This window comes from Stegostoma tigrinum, chromosome 37 (assembly GCF_030684315.1).
Source record: "Stegostoma tigrinum isolate sSteTig4 chromosome 37, sSteTig4.hap1, whole genome shotgun sequence".
Taxonomy (NCBI): Eukaryota; Metazoa; Chordata; class Chondrichthyes; order Orectolobiformes; family Stegostomatidae; genus Stegostoma; species Stegostoma tigrinum.
The window spans coordinates 2,493,708-2,510,885 of record NC_081390.1 but is presented as its reverse complement, the minus strand read 5'-3'; the positions used below and the strand labels follow the sequence as shown (position 1 = coordinate 2,510,885).

The window sequence follows — 17,178 nt, the reverse complement described above, 5'->3', positions numbered from 1 at the left end:
GTTATGGGGACCACACTGGAAAGTGGAGCTGAGATCACAACGAGGTCAGCCATGATCTTGTCTAATTGCAAGGCAGGTTTGAGGGGCTAAATGGCCTACTCTGGCTCCCATGACCTCCTTAGAGAAGGTCAAGAGGTGACTGAATAGAGATTTTTGTTATCACAAATACACTTCATTAAGTAAATAAAGGAGGACAGCTTTTCAGTGGAACTTTGACAACCTGAAGTCTCCCATTCGAGGGAAGTGGCAAGACAGCTAGAACTGAAAGGTGGTTGAGGCAGATTGTCATTACTTTTGACAAGGAATGGGCCACTTTGCTTGAAGGCAAGACAATTTGCGTTTGTGAGGAAATGACAAAGGTGTGGAATCACTGGAGACTTCAATCAACAACAGAGGAATTCCTGGCAAGTTTTGAGAAGATTTGTAGCTCAGGTTGAGTTTCCGGATGTGAGTTTGCTCGCTGAGCTGGAAGGTTAGTTTTCAGACATTTCGTCACCATTCTAGGTAACATCATCAGTGAGCCTCCGATGAAGCTCACTGCTGATGTTACCTAGAATGGTGACAAAACGTCTGAAAACTAACCTTCCACCTCAGCGAGCAAACTCACATCCAGAGGAATGCCTGTACATAATGATGCAAAGTAAATAAATAATAACAGAAACCCATATTGCAAGGCACATCCACGGCTTGAATAAACTTTATTAAATATTGCATTTTGCAACCACAGCAGTCAATAGAGACTCTTATCTTCATTAACACATCCTGAAGCACGGCAATAAAGAAAATAGCTCAACAAAAGATCTGCTGCAACACATGATTATAAAGGCTTGCAGCTCACAGAAATGTGGTAAATAAAATATGAGTGTTTTGATTATGTACAGTCAGCATATTGCAGCCCATCAGTGATTTATTGGTGCAGAGGAAGGGATACATCTGCACATTAAACAGAAAGTGATCTTGCTGCTGTATCATTTGTACAGACAAGGAGGAAGATGATTTCCCAGACTGTGATGATTTTTAAAAAAAACACAATTTGCATGTGCTTTGTTTTGGTGCTAAGCATTTTCTTCCAAACCGAGGCTCTGTTTCTCGCAAATAAATTGTAAAAGAGCTCCGAGAAGTATGTTTTGCTTCTCTGCTTTCAGTTTGCCATTTAAAATTTCTTTTGTTAAATTATTATTTTCTATACAGGATAAGTACATAATTTTGTACAAAATCAAATGTACATATTTACACAAAGCTTTATCCCAGCAGTGGGTTGATTCCCTTCGGGAAAGGTGTGCTTTTTTATTATATACTTACTGGTTGTGTGACTGAAGAATACTAGAAGTGTTGCAGATCTAAGTGGGTGACACTGGCTATTAACACGTGTTAAAGAAACCTGCTCTATATAAGCATTAGCCATTAAAGGACAGCTGCAAGACCTTTGTCAAACTGGGAGTGACATTTCCTCTTCAGAGGGAATGAGGTGCATATTCTACCTGTGTTCGTTTTCCAATAAAGCAACCCAAAATACGCAGTAGAAAAAGGAGAGATTACAAGTGATGGTTCAGAGAGCATGCACTGTATCAAGCAGTAAAGGGTTACCCCTGGCTAGAAATTCCTCTGTATTCAAGAGTTCCATTCCATTCTCCATATTGTGAAAAGACAGGGCTCAGTGCAATAGCCGGCTTGTCTTCCAATCTCATGCCCTATCCCCAGTCAGAGACTCAAGTGTTCCCAAGCCTCCTGGTTCTGTCTCTCATCCAGACCGTATATCTCTGAGTACCATATAGAAAGGGGAGTCCAACTTTAAGCCATGATGGGCATTGTCTTCCCCTTGTCAACTAATCCAGTCCTTGCCCACCCACTGGGTTAATACGGTCGATGCATCAGCAACCTCAGACCCTAAGCTCACGTACCACTCACGCATTCTCTCTTGCTCAGCGTGCTCCTTGTTCGGGGCAAGTAAAGACACTTCATGTTATAAGCAGAATGTTTCGGCCAAGTTACAGTATGTTCAATCCAATTAACAGCTCATGGACCCTCTGCCAGTGTTGGGGTTGGATTGGAGGGCAGGAGCTGTTTATTCAACAAAAGTCCACAATGACTCCCAGCTCTACAAATTCAGTGGTTTGACATAGTTGCCTGGGAAGGTGCCAAACTGCTTAGATCTTCTGGATGTTCCTGTTGGAATAAAAGAGACAAAGTATAAAACATACTTGAATCTGTTTGGTGACGAATACCAACTTAGCGCAGTGAGTCAATGGAGTCATGGGCAGCAGTGGCAATATCCCTCAGGCCCAGCTTCAAACCCCACATTCCAGAGATGAGTCACAACACGTCTGGAAAAAGTTGACTAAAAATGTACTTTAAAAATGTTAAATTTGAACACAGGATCCAGGGCAACACTTGGGTACAGGTACTGCTGCATTGCTATTTGTCTCAGGGGGTTGTCTAACCAAAACTCCCGCTGGCCCTCTATTACAGTATTTGAAATACCTCTTCCAGTAGGATACAAAATACAGGGGTGAGGCAGGGTGCAATAGGTGATCACACACCCAAGAAACCACTAATACTTCAGGTTAATTCAATCAAAGGGATGCAGGGTGGACAGGAGGGGGCTGGGGGTAAACGGCCGCTGCAAAGGAAGGAGACCAGGTCTAAAACCCCTCAACAAAAGAGATGCTCAACTAACTGGAAGCAAGAACAATGTGAAATCATTATGGTAATGAGTTCCTCACAAAGGAATGTGGAATCCCTAGTTTCAGGATACATAAAGCTCACATGCAAAATATGGAGACTCTGTTGCAATGAACACTGCCAGTCATTTATTAGATTTCAACCTCAAATTTGAATGTGAAATGCAGTTTAAATAAAAAAGGTAGTAACTGATGCAAATATTCCAGTTCTCTGTATGTGGGATAGAGACATAATATCTGTGGCCTTGCACATCTGTGGAAAATGTGTTTATATGGCTATGACTGTGCATCTAAAAAGTGTGTATTGGTTATTTTGAAAAGCATTTTTGTTCCTAATCTATGCCTAAATTATTAGTTAACACCATAATGTCTCAAATTAATACTTCCATTGTGTGCTGTAAGTTTAAGGCTAGTAATTAAGAATATTGAAAAAAATCTTCTAATTCTGCTTGCTTGTGATTCTAAACACTCCATACATCAAGCAGGAACAATATCCTTGGTACTATTGTTAACTGCATCATCTGGAAAATGAAATCTGGAAAACAAAATAGGAGCTCCTCAAAACTAAAACAAAAACCTAAAGTTAAATCAGTAGATGCAAATCTTCAGCAGCCCTCACAATAATCATTTTGCGTCCCCTGCCCTAAGGCATGAATAGGCACATCAGAAGTATGGGTGTGATGTGTTTATTAAACACATGCACATTTTCTCAGAGATAAAGGCGAGATCCTTCAGTCATAGATTGCCCACAGTACAGAAGCAGGCCATTTGGCCCACTGAGTCCACACCAACCCTCAGATGAGCCTCTCACCTAGGCCCATTCTGCCCAGTGGCCCTGCATTTCCCATGAATAGCCCAACGAGCTTGGCCATTTCCAGACACTATGGGCAATTTAGCATGGACAATCCACCTAGCCTGCACATCTTTGGATTGTGGAACGAAACTGAAGCACCCAGAAGAAACCCACACAGATGCGGGGAGAACATGCAAACTCCACAGTGTCACCTGGGGTGGCAGTGCAAACCAGTGAGCCACAGTGCAGCCCGTAAGTCCATGAGTGTTTGTCAGGATCACTTCCACATCATGACCTTAGAGTGACCACCTAAGAATCTTCCTGGTGATGGCCAGGTCAAAGGTCATTTAAAGTTGAGAAGATTTGTAGCTCGTGTTGTGGATAAAGTTGTAGATTTGCTCGCTGAGCCGATGGGTTTGACTGCCAAGAGTTTCATCACTCTGCTAGATAACATCGTCTGTGCGCCTCTGGTGAAGTGTTGGTGTTCTGTCCCACTAAGCCTCAGTTTGCTGGGGTGGTTGCTATTACTTTTGGTTCTGTTTCTCAGTGGTTTGTACACAGGGTCTAAATCATTGTGTTTGTTGATAGGGTTCCGGTTGTCTCACTTACATATGGACAACAAGGGACATGACTTTAGTTGGGACAACACATCCATAATCACACAAACCAAAACAGAGACAATGCCAGAGAATTCCTGGACGCCTGGTATTCCAACCAGAATTCCATCAGCAAACACATTGAATTAGACCCTGCGTACAAATCACTGAGAAACACTGAGTGATACCAACCACCCCAGCAAACCGAGGCATGTATATAACAAGCGGGACAGAAACCGGTGCTTCACCAGAGGCACACTCACTATGTTAGCTAGCAGACGTCATCTTTGGGACTCCCATCCAATTCAGGATGCTGGTCCATTAAGAGGTCCACAAGCCTTAGGAAGCATGCACTATTAGAGGGGAATCACAAGTGTCTCATGTTGGAGGCAGACAGTGAAGATGTCAGGTACAAATAAAGGATGCCTGGCAGCTGGCCCTCTGTTGAGAGAAGGGGGGCTGGTGTGAGGAGGAGGCAGCCTCATGGACACCTCAAGCCTTTTGCCTGGATGGCAGGGCTGGTGTAAGAAGAGAGACTTGGTCTGGTTAGGACTATAGTCACCAGGGTTCAGAAGACCAAGGGAAGATCTAGCAAGACTAGACAGGTGATGACCAGGGAGTCTAGAAACAGACAGACACCACAGTCTAAGGAAACAGAGCAGGGCATTTAGGACTGGGATGAGGAAACGTTGCTTCATTCAAAAGGTAGTAAACATGTGGAATTCTCTACCACTAGAAGCCATAGAGGCCAAATCAATGATTTATTCATGAGAGATTGATACATTTTAAAGGAATCAAGGGGTATGAGGCAAAACCTGGAATATGGGATACAGTAGAAAGATAAGGAGAAATGTCTTCACCTCGGGAGTGGTGAACCTGTAGAACACTCTGCCATCGAAAGTGGTTGAGACTAAAACATTGAATGTCTTTGAGGAAAAAAAAGTCTCTGTCAGGCTGCTGTGCTTCGGGGAAATAACCAGGCGGTGGAAACACGTTGGGTTAAATGGAGCTAATGTTTCCATTTGGAAAACTCCTTATCCTGCCTGGATGCTCACCATTCTGAGGCCAGGAGACTCCACCAATAGAGTCAGTATCAAGCAAAGGCAGACCATTTAGTCCATTTGGGCTTTCTGCATACTGACCCAGTCAGTCCCATTCCCCAGCTCTGCTCCCTGCAGGTTAAACCTCCAGTGACCAACTGATTGAGGTCAAGCCATTGCTCCCTGTCCTGAAGACTAATGAAACCCTGGACTGCAGGAACAGTCTTTAGAATAAAGCAATAAGGTGGAGCCTCATCTGCTTGCTCAAGCTGAGCTAAAATATCCCAAACCAGTGGTTAAGGCAGAGCTCTGGAAATGTGCCATCTCACTTGGTCAGGACTAATCCCTCAACCTCCATCCTGAAAAGTAGACGATGTGGTTAACAATAACATTTCTGCTGGTGTGTCTTGAGGCATACACTTCAGTTACCAACTTGCCTTAAAAATCAACAATGACTATACTTTGAAGCTGGGTAAAGGAAAAAGTCATTAAGACCAGTGGTTCTGCCACTGCCACAGTACCCTCAAAACTCCATCCTCCAAGTCCTTGCATGTTTCTGGGAAAATCAATCACCTACAAATTTTTTTGCAAAATGGGCATAGAAGAATCTCACAAGAGTTGCAATGTAGCAGATCTTCTGGCCCAACAAGTCCATGCTGGGTTAAGTAGAACTATCCAGTCCAATGCCACCATCTTATACCAGGCCCATACAGCAGTGAAGATCACAGCTCCTCAACTGGATATCTAAGTACTGTACAAAGGTTCAGATTTTAGCTCCCTCTAAGACAATGCAGCTTAGGGTTCTACCACCCTCCAGATGGGGGAGAAGAAGTCTCATCTCTTCTTCATTCAGTATACCATTTCCTTGAAATCTACATTCCTGGTTTTTGATCCCTCTGCTCAGACAGATAGATCACTTCCCAACTTACTCCCAACTAAAGCATGTGGCCAGGATTGGAGTGTTTGAGTGATAAGAACAGGCTGATTAGGCGAGGACTTCCTTCCCTAGCCTATCAGAGGCTGAGTGGTTAGCTTAGAGAGGTTTATAAAATCATAGGGGATATAGATAGTGTGAATAACCAGGATTTTTTTTCCTCGTGTAAGGGAGTCCAAATCTAGAGGGTATGGCTTTATGGTGAGAGGGGAAAGAAGGGCAACTTTTTCCAGAGGGTGGTGCACATATAGAAGGAGCTACTAGAGGGATGGTGGAGGAGGGAGGTATAATTGCAACATTTAAAAGGAATCTAGATTCGTATATGAATAGGAAGGGTTTAAGAGGGATATGGACCAACTGTTAACAAATGGGGCAAGGTAAGATTGGGATGGCAGGTTGGGCACGGACGAGTTGGACTGAAGAGTCTGTTTCAGTGCTGTATGACTACGGCCTCCATCTACAAGGCACAAGTCAGGAGTGTGATGGAATTCTCCCCACGTGCCTGAATGGGTGCAGCCTCAACAACAGTCAAGAAGCTTGACAGCATCCAGACAAAGCAGCCCGCTTGATTGGCACTACATCCACCACCTTCAACATTTGCTTCCTCCACCACAGATGCTCAGGAGCAGCAGTGTACATTGTCTTTTGCTGTAACTCAACAAATCTGCTTAGGCAGCATCTTCAAAACACAGAACCACCACCAAAATGGAGAAGGGCAATAGATAAATGGCAATACATGTCCTTCTCCAAGCCACTCACCATCCTGACTTGGAAATATCATCATTGCTTCACTGTCATTACATCAAAACCCTGGAATTCCCTCCCTAAGACATAGCAGGTCAGCACAGTGCATAGACTACAGCAGTTCAAAGCAGCAGCTCACTCTCACCTTCCCGAGGGCAACTATGGATGAGCAGTAAATGCTGGCCAGCCAACAATGCTCAGGTTGTCAACAAAAAAAACACTGAGGTCACCCCAAGCACCTCCTGCTCCTCGGAAACCAACCCCAGCTTGTCCAGATTTCCTTATTAGCCAAAAACTGAAATTTTTTTTTGTAAATAACACATATGCAAATACATGGGGGGAGGCTGGGATTTTGGACAACATGCAGAATCACAGATGCATTTGTGCTTTTTCTCTGTTTTATTTTTCTGAGTGGTATATGGCTGCAGGCTTGTAAAAGATTGCTCGAGTGCAATTAAACCATGAGGTATATTGTTCAGCAAACACAGTGACTGACTTCACCTATTTGCAAAGGTTCTGTGGGGGAGTGCAACTGAATCCAAAAGGACCCAGATGAAGAGGTAGGGCCCAGGATCAAGGCATGCTCTGTGCAAAGTTAGCACATGTCTCAGGCCAGGCCGGATTATCAAAATGACAAGTGAGTGTCCCAAAGATTTGGAACAGATGGATGTGAGCATCAGAGACTCCCATTCCCCCTCACTAAAGTATTTGGTCAATACCATTGTGATATCCTGCCATGATGTTAGGTGGGGGTGCGGGTGCGGGTTGGTTCACATCAAAACTGACAAATCAGTTTGAAATGCTTCAGAATAACTGGACGATGTGGCAGGCGCTACTTAAATGCAAGGCATCACTTCCTTTAGAATTTCGTGCGACCCATCCCACAAAGCCCTGAAATGGCTCCAACAGTCCCATTCTTTCCTCCCAAATGAATTCTGTTCCAGAAGGATCCCATACACACCAACAAACCAGCCATCGTCACACTTTTCCATCACATCCACAATGTCCCCTTCTCGAAGCTCCAGCTCATCTTCGTTCTGTGGGACGTAGCTGTACAATGCTTGGAAGCTTAGAGAGGGAACGAGAGAGAAAAACATGCTGAAACCAAGCTGTAAAAATCTAGACAATTGGTGCACCCAACAACATTGTACCAATGAGATACTGCATTTGGAGCTAGGTTCAGGGCAACCTGGGTCTCCCCTTCACAATCTGATCTCCCCAACCTCACTGGTGTGGTCTTCAAAGAGGAAGGTGATCCTGTCCTGGATGCTTCAGGGAACAAGTGGGGATAAACATTCTCTCAGTGAGAAAGCTATTGTTCATAACAGCACGGAGTGAGACCATCTGACCCCAATGAGCCATACTCAAGTCATTCTCCTGCCGCATCCCTGCTTAATCTCCCTGTTTTGGTACAGTTTCCTCCGGAAATCATCCACTGGTGCCATTCTCAGGAGCAGCATGTTCAAAGGCAACGACTGCCTGCTGTGTAAAAAACGGATCTGCCTCACAAATCCTACCCTGCATCTTTTGTCCAAATCTTAAATTTGTGTCCCCTCATCATTGTGCCATCAGCTGAAGTGAAGCAGTTTTCTTGTATACCTTGTCAAGGCCATCATAATCTTGAGCTGATTCTCCCTCAATCTCCTTTGCCCCAGGGAGAATACTGCCAGCTTCTCTAAAACTAGTCCTCTCAAATTTTTAAATTTAATGTTGATCTCATTTCTTGTGTAACTTCTCTGCAGCTGTAACATTGTATTCCTCACTCTGTTCTATTACCCCAATGCACTTTTTGTACGGTATCTCCTGCCTGCACTGCACGCAAAACAAAACCTTTCACTGGACCAGTGAGAATTATACATCAAATTTTCAGCTGCCCAGTCTCCGGAATGCCACCTCTATCTCTTTTGAACCTCATCTCCATCAAAAAAGGGAGCCCTCTCATTTTCACATTTATTCAATGACAGTTTTGAGGAACACAGTTTAAAGAACAGGAGGGTCCTTTTAAGCACGAGATGATTTTTTTTCCCCCCTCCCTCAAGGGTTAACGGTCTTTTCCTTAAAGAGCAGTGACAGCTAGATCCTCAAATTTATTTAAGGCAGAATTTGGTAGCTTTTTCTAAAAAACAAACTTAACAAAATGTGAGTTGAGGGAAATAGGGGCAGCCAAGCAAGGGGAGCTGAGACCACTTCATACCAGCTAACTTAGTGCAACAGGCTCGAACTGTCCACTCTTGATCCTTAAGAATTCTTGATCCTCCAACATGAGATTTTATGCCTTACTTTGGAAGGAACAGGACCAGGCCATTCAGCCTGTCGAGCCTGCCCTGCTATTTCATACTGATCATCGCTGATCAAACACTTCAAAGTCTTTTTACACACTCCACAGGGCTCTGTCCTTGGGCCTCTACTGTTTGTAATTTTTATTAATGACTTGGACGAGGGAATTGAAGGATGGGGTCAGCAAGTTTGCAGACGACACAAAGGCCGGAGGTGTCGTTGACAGTGTAGAGGGCTGTTGTAGGCTGCAGCGGGACATTGACAGGATGCAGAGATGGGCCGAGAGGTGGCAGATGGAGTTCAACCTGGATAAATGCGAGGTGATGCATTTTGGAAGGTCGAATTTGAAAGCTGAGTACAGGATTAAGGATAGGATTCTTGGCAGTGTGGAGGAACAGAGGGATCTTGGTGTGCAGATACATAGATCCCTTAAAACGGCCACCCAAGTGGACAGGGTTGTTAAGAAAGCATATGGTGTTTTGGCTTTCATTAACAGGGGGATTGAGTTTAAGAGTCGTGAGATCTTGTTGCAGCTCTATAAAACTTTGGTTAGACCGCACTTGGAATACTGCGTCCAGTTCTGGGCGCCCTATTATAGGAAAGATGTGGATGCTTTGGAGAGGGTTCAGAGGAGGTTTACCAGGATGCTGCCTGGACTGGAGGGCTTATCTTATGAAGAGAGGTTGACTGAGCTCGGTCTCTTTTCATTGGAGAAAAGGAGGAGGAGAGGGGACCTAATTGAGGTATACAAGATAATGAGAGGCATAGATAAGAGTTGATAGCCAGAGACTATTTCCCAGGGCAGAAATGGCTAGCACGAGGGGTCATAGTTTTAAGCTGGTTGGTGGAAAGTATAGAGGGGATGTCAGAGGCAGGTTCTTTACGCAGAGAGTTGTGACAGCATGGAATGCGTTGCCAGCAGCAGTTGTGGAAGCAAGGTCATTGGGGTCATTTAAGAGACTGCTGGACATGTATATGGTCACAGAAATTTGAGGGTGCATACATGAGGATCAATGGTCGGCACAACATTGTGGGCTGAAGGGCCTGTTCTGTGCTGTACTGTTCTATGTTCTATGTTCTATGTTCTATGTTCTGTTCTATGTTCTATGTACACTCCATTCCCATAACCTTGTTTGCCACCAATAATAAGAAATCTATCAATCTCCACCTTGAACGTACTTAGAGGCTGAGCTTCCACGGCCCTCTGTCACCACCCTGTGAGTAAAAAGGTTTCTCCTCATCTTGAACCTGCCCCCATTTTTAAAAAAATCTCTGCTCCCGGCGCTAGACTCCCCAGGTAGGGAAATGTCCTATCTTCTTCTACCCTATTGATCCCTTTATGTGTTTTTTTAAGTTTCAATGAGATCACCCCTTCATTGACCAACTTTTAACATTCAAATCCTCTCCTGACTGAATGTTAGTTTTATTCTAATGATCTTTCTGTGGAGGGGTTGTGTTTTTTGCCCCTTGGCTTCTTTCATTATAACTAGAATTGTTCTCCTGCACTAAGGGCACTATATTGATGCAAGCCATCAGCAACCTTTAAACCAGACTAGGTCAAAGCCAAAAACTATCCCTATATATCTCACTTCTCATCAAGACCATTCAGAAAAATGGTCAGGAGGAAGTGACAGGAATGAGGGAAAAGTCAACCATTTAGTTTTGCAAAATCAGCTCCCGACTACGTTACAAGGCTACTGACCGAGCGTCGGAAAACGGGGCTGGAAAACTCTGGCAGTGATTTCAGATTGGGTTGGATGCGATGGGCTGAAGGGTCTTATTCTGATCCATTAATCTCAGCGATTGCTCCTTCAGCTCAGCAGAGCATCTCGCGACTGGGAGACGATCTGGAGCCGTACGCAGCACAGTCACTAGCACACCGAAAAATCGAAAATCACGAATCGGGCTGGATACTTACAGGGCTGTCGCAGCCAACGTCCTCTCCGGGCTCGTCCCTTGCTGCTGTCCCCGAGGTTGCTGAGAAATGATCAAAGATTGTTTACTGTCGTGGGCAGACACCTTTTGCCGAGAGTGAAGCGGGTGAGAAAGGTTACTGCAGTAATGAACAGACTTTTCTGCAATGTTCATGATCTCATTGCAGACTGCCTCCTGCCATTCGCGCCGTTCGACAGCGTCAAGGGGGCAAACGAACAGAAAGGAAATGAGAGGAGGGGATTTGGGGGGGGGCGGGTTGGGGTAGCATTCCAAAGGCAATTCCAGCAAGTTAACGGGGAATTGGAGATCCAGGAAATCGCAGCGGAGTGTTGAAGTAATCCAGAGGTAAGCGTGGAAAAAAACAGGCAAAGATATAGAAGAATTGCAGATTTAATTCAAAGGATTAAAAAAAGTGCGACACACAGAAGCAATAGTTAGTGTTCACTATTAAGAATCATGCGGATTATGAATACTGTATTTACTTGTAAGCACAGAATTCCATGCACGGGTCCAGCGCTGTGTACAAACCACTCAACTCGGGGTCAGTTTCTCACCACTAAACATCTACCATTTCAAAAGCACATTCCAGAACGGCTCAAACCTGATCTCTACACAGTTATCAGTATTAGTTCAACTCATTGGTTTCCAAGCTCAGATATGCTCTGACCCTATGCGGGCCCCCGAGTGATGCATTTACATATCGATTCTTACCACGTAGCTCTTTTCAGACTCTGTGAGATCTGGTCCTCGCAATGAGTGATGAGAAGGCTGGTGGTCATCAGGCAAATTATAAAGGGAAAAATTGCAGCATGTGTTATTGGCTTCACACAGGCGATGCAAGAGAAGCGACTGCTGTTATATAACAAACTGACTGAGTTCCTGTAAGCTTCACAGACAAGGATGGTACAGTGACAGCACAGAGAGCAGAGAATGGTAACTCGCAACTTTCAGGGCTCTATAATCAAGAGAATAACGAGCCAAAATCAAAAAGATGGCAGTCAAGCGACTAGATGGCAGGGAATGCGGATGACGAAATGAAAGGGAAGAGATGAGAGACACGTGGAGAAGTTAATTCCTCATTGAAATATTTTAGGCATTTAAATAGAAAATTGACAGGCGATTCTCACTAAATCTCCTTCAGTTTGTTTCTCCAATTTAAACCTTCATAACCTCTCCTACTACATGATCCCCGAACTCCACGATCATCAACAGACCCTCATTCTTCACTGAATTACCCAGTACACACGCTAATCCCAAACTCATGCAAGTGTTTTTCTTCAGTGGGGCACTGATGGGCACACGCATGACCATTATCTAGGAAGCTCCCTAATTCACACTCCTCGGACCTCTTAAATGAAGTCCAGAACCAGGGGTCACAGTTTAAGGATTCAGGATAGCCATTTCGGACTGAGACCCGGACAGTGGAATTTTCTGCCACAATGAACTGTTGAGACCAAAACATTTTAAGAATTTAGATATAGGGCCAAAGATCAAAGGACATTGATGCCAGATAATCTGCTTTGTTCTCTTCTATTCGTTTATTTATTGGTGGGATGAGGATGCTGCTGAGCAGACAGCATTTATTACCCATCCCTAATTACTCAGAGGACAGGCAGTTTCCTTCCCTCGAGGACATTAGTGAATCAGATGGGTTTGTCCCTAACAATCGACAATGGATTCATGGTCATCATTAGATTCTTAATTCCAGATGTTTTACTGAATTCAAATTCCACCATCTGCCAGGGCAAGATTCGAACCCAGATCCTCAGAATGTTATCTGGGTTTGTGGATTAATTTTCCAACAATAATACCACTAGGCCATTGCCTCTGGTGATTGTGGGACTTCAAAAGGATTCAAAAGGCTGTAAGACACTTGCTGAGGCCACAAAAGGCACTACAGAAATGCAGTTTCCCAATGAGTAGGGAAGAAAGAGGAAAAGGCAGGAAGGTTTGGGGTTATCACTGCTAATGGTGCTCCTATCATATTAAAAACAACAGAGACTTCCTAGTGTGGCAGGACTCTACAAGTGGAGAAACAGTGGAATCTGGGAATATTTGTCCACAAACTCTTGGGGATAGGGCAGATTAATAGAGTATTTAAGGCAGCATATGGGACACCTGCCTTTATCAGTTGAGGCAGAGATTCTAAGAGCAGCAAGGTTAGGTTAGAGCTGTACTGAACTTTGGTTTGGCCACAGCTACAGTACTGTGCGCAGTTCTGGTCACTGAACTACAGGAAGGATGTGATGGCACTGGTCAGGGTGCAGAGTAGATTCACCAGGATGTTGTTTGGGATGGAGCATTTCAGCAATGAAGAGAGGCTGCATAAGTTTGGGCTGTTTTTTTTTAAGAGCAGAGAAGGCTGACAGGCGACCTGGTAAAGGTCTATAAGATTATGAGGGGCATAGATAGAGTGAACAGAAAGCAACTGTTCCCCTTTGTCAAAGCATCAAGAATAATGGGGGACACCATTAAAGTGAAAGGCAAGATACTGAGAGAGGATTGAAGGAAACATGTTTTCAGTTGGAGGATGGTGTGGGTCTGGAACATGCTTCCTGGTAGGGTGGTGACATCTCAAGCTTTGAAAAGTACTTGGATGAGCACTCAAACCGTCATAACAATCAAGGCCATGGGCCTAGTGCGGGGAAGTGGGACCGTGTGTAAGTAGCAGTGTATTTTTGGTGATACAAACTCAATGGGCTGAAGGGCATCTTGGGCACGGTCTGGTTCTATGATTCTAGAGATGTCAGTAAATGGCTGTCAGGGTTACTAACTATTGGGCAAGGTGCTGAGGTCAGAGGTCAGCTAGAGAACTCTAAATTAAGATTCAAACCTCATTCCAGGCCCAGTCAGCCTTCCCAGTCTCTAATAGGTAAGTAATGACTACTGAGAAGGTCAGAAAGTGCTCAGGGTAACCATCAGGTCTTGGATCCCTTTAGTCTACTGGATAATATTGAAGTCTCCTGTGCCCCAGAATGTCCCCGTTCAGAGCTAGCACACAACAAAGGCAGCAGTAATCAAACTATCACTTACCACAAGGGAGCCCGAGCTCAGGCTATTAACTGGAGAACCAGAAAAGGCAATCGGACTCCTGGCATATCTTCCTCCAAGCCCACTATCAGTTCTCGAGTTTGGCTAACGTGTTTGAAAGGACACAGACTTATCTTAGTATTTTTCACAAGGCACAGAGAGTTCGATTGAGAGACAGCAAGTGCAGGCACGGGCTAGAGATGGCATGTGAGAAAGGGAACGTGAGAGGAAGAAAGGGAAAGTGCGGGTGAGAGGGTGGGAAGGGGGGAGAAGTGGGGTGAGAATGCAAGACAGACAGGCAAGAAAACCTGGGGGGGGGGGGTGGTTGAGGGAAGGGGTGGGAGGGCATGTGGGAGACACAGAGAGAGAGAGAGGGAGAGAGACAGAGAAAGAGACAAAGAGAGTGAGAGAGAGAGAGAGAGAGAGAGAGAGAGAGAGAGAATGGATTGAAGGAAGAGTGAGAAAAGGAAAAAATAAGTGAGAGAAGGGTGTTGGTTGGGGGTGGGTGTGTACTAAAGAGAATCCCATGAGGAACTCAGAATACGAGAGAGAGAGAAAGAGAGAGAGAGAGAGAGAAGCAAATTTGAAAGTGAGACACAGGAGATGGAAAGAGGGACTCTGGGAAATAGCAAGACATAAGGGAGAATATGTCAATGAAAGTGTCAGAGAACACTGAAGAGCAGGTGAGTCTGAGGAAGGGATGAGTGAGAAACACAGGGAACAGGATGAGACAGTGAGCAGGAGCCACAGCAAAAGGGAAGGGGAAAAGCAGCGAGAATAAAAATAACTGAAAAAATTGTCATGCACTCTAAATGTGTTTTTTGAGTGAACAACCAATGGGTACAGGCTTAAAAAAACCAAACACATTCTCTTAGTCACATTCCTGACAGACAGTGAAATCACACAATTAGTTGGAGGAAAGAAAACAGAAACAGCCTTTTTAGACGGTGAAAGTCTTCATGCCACTGCAGATTGAGGAGCATTTGAGATGATGGCCCTTAACTTAAGAAAAAGTGATAACCTGGCTCTCCTCCAGAGGGCAGTTACAGGTACGCTCACTCCAACGCGAGGTCTCAATATCCCTACAACATCAATACAGTCTACACAGCAACACATGCACCGCCTGGGCAGGCTGAGCTCTAGGATCACTGCTAACTAACAACTGAGTAAATAGTCTTTACGTAAGAAGTTCCTGCTACAGTCACTGCCCTAACATTTAGCTTCACTTGTTGCACATTTCAGGTCCTGCTCAAAATGGCTGCAGACTTCACTGATCTTTCATTCGTACTTGGCCAAAGGCAGGAAGGGGGTTAGAGAGGCACCAAGAATGTGCCAAGTGAAGTTGGTGTCTATGCTTCACAGTAGATGGGAGCTATGTTGCAAAGGTGCTGGTGTTGGACTGGGGTAGACAAAGTGACTTGCTTCACAGTAGATTGCCACAGCTGGTGAGGGAAGGTTCAGTTCAGAACTACTATTTCCAATATTAGTAGCTGGTTGGTAATAGTTTACAATGCCACACTGTGCTGTCAGTGAGGGAGAAACTGAACACAAACACAACAACATCATGCAGTAGCAGCTACCTTCTCTGTTGCTTCTGCTGGTTTCCCATTGCTGGTGCCTTCTGGATCTTGCTCACTACCTCCCTGGACAATCTGTAGGAGCTCCCTGGATAGCTCACAGCTAACTGCAGGGCACTGACCTTTCTTTGGGCTCTTGGAACACGTCCCCAGGTCTGATGCCTTGTTGGGCGCACCGTCCAGACTGGTCACGTGAACAGTCAAAAGATTCACTGCTTCACCCTCACACCTCCCATTCCTCACAGCAGAGAGACCGTCGGCCGCACTAAGCGGACTTGAACCTGGAGGAGTTGGTGGCAGCGAGGCTACTTGGGGGGCGGAATTGTAACAACTAAAGGTGGGAGATGGTGTAAACTGAATGGGTTCCTCACTGAGGGGAGTGCTAAAAGTGACACTCCGCACAGATTGCTGTGATCGAGGTGGTAGCAAAGGTGATTGATCAGAGTAGGGCATAGAATCGACAAATTCTTTCGAGGGAGGAGGGCTGACCACTAGCGAAGGGCTGCTCTCCAGTGAGGTGCTAAGGTAGTTCCTGTCAGAGTAGAAGCCTTCAGGGAGAGGAGGCAACGGAGGAGTCACAAGAGGAGTATGGCTTGGGGAGATTCCCATCGTCAGCGTGATCCAGTCAGAAGTCACAGCTTGCACATCTGGAGAAAGGCCTCTGCGATAGCGAGGTGGAACAGGAGGAGGAGGAGATGGTGTGGGGTGAGCAGAATTACCAGAGAACTTAAACAGAAGAGGAAAGGAAGAAATGAACAAATAGAGAAAGCAAGGCAAAGCGAGAGACCTTTACACAGTTACAACAGGCAAAGATTACAAGATACAAGAAACAAGTCAAACTGATAGGAATTTGAACATTTTTAAAAGCATGAGAAATGGCATATTGTACATTTAAAAAAAAATGAAAATGGTACTGCCTATCCATCATTAAGTGAGTGACAACCCATCATGCTTTTTTACTAATCTCATTTATCAGGCAGAATCTTTGCTCTCTCCTGGCCTTCTACACCACTCTCCTGTCCCAAAGGTGCTCCCTCCCACTGCAGAGAGGCCAAAAGCCCTACCTTGCACAGACTGTAATTCTTCATGTCTCAGAGCATCATCAGGCTGTTCGACTGTGAAGGCCACTGCAGCTCGGTCTCACCATATCTACAGGGACACCCTGCAGTGCCAAGCAGGAACCCTGGGCAATATACCTACTTCCTCATTTAGGCACAGGAGGTCTGATTCTTGGTCAGTTACTTACTCTGCATACTTTCAGGATATTGATTTTCCTTGATATCGAATATACAGAGCTGTGGAGCAGAGTATGTCTACCCAATCTTTTCTGCTGTCTCCCAATAAACCTCTTTCAGTGAATCACCCTTCAGCTGGGTTGGGGATGAGGGGAAAAGGTCCAGTGGGTAACTTGCACTAACCAACGTAAGCACACATTTACTAATAAACTGCCCTTCGACCTCTCAATTAGAATGATCTCTAACTCCAAGAGCCAAAAAGGAGGTTTAAGAACAAAAACTAGAGGGAAAGTGAGATGGGAGGGTGGAGACCGTTTGTGGACAGTTAAATTATTT

General features: G+C 44.9%; 1 protein-coding gene across 1 annotated transcript in view; it reads right to left on the bottom strand.

Moving 5' to 3' along the window:
- Positions 1-667: 667 nt before the first annotated feature.
- Positions 668-17,178, bottom strand: part of LOC125467580 (sorbin and SH3 domain-containing protein 1-like) — a 158,514-nt gene continuing 142,003 nt past the window's right edge. Inside the window, exons 31-36 of the mRNA XM_059640332.1 lie at positions 15,611-16,333; positions 14,034-14,135; positions 11,712-11,768; positions 10,984-11,174; positions 7,750-7,856; positions 668-2,166 (exon numbers count right to left, since the gene is read on the bottom strand). Coding sequence (XP_059496315.1) covers positions 2,099-2,166; positions 7,750-7,856; positions 10,984-11,174; positions 11,712-11,768; positions 14,034-14,135; positions 15,611-16,333 — 1,248 coding nt within the window. The 3' untranslated portion in view covers positions 668-2,098. The remainder of the gene's footprint in view (positions 2,167-7,749; positions 7,857-10,983; positions 11,175-11,711; positions 11,769-14,033; positions 14,136-15,610; positions 16,334-17,178) is intronic.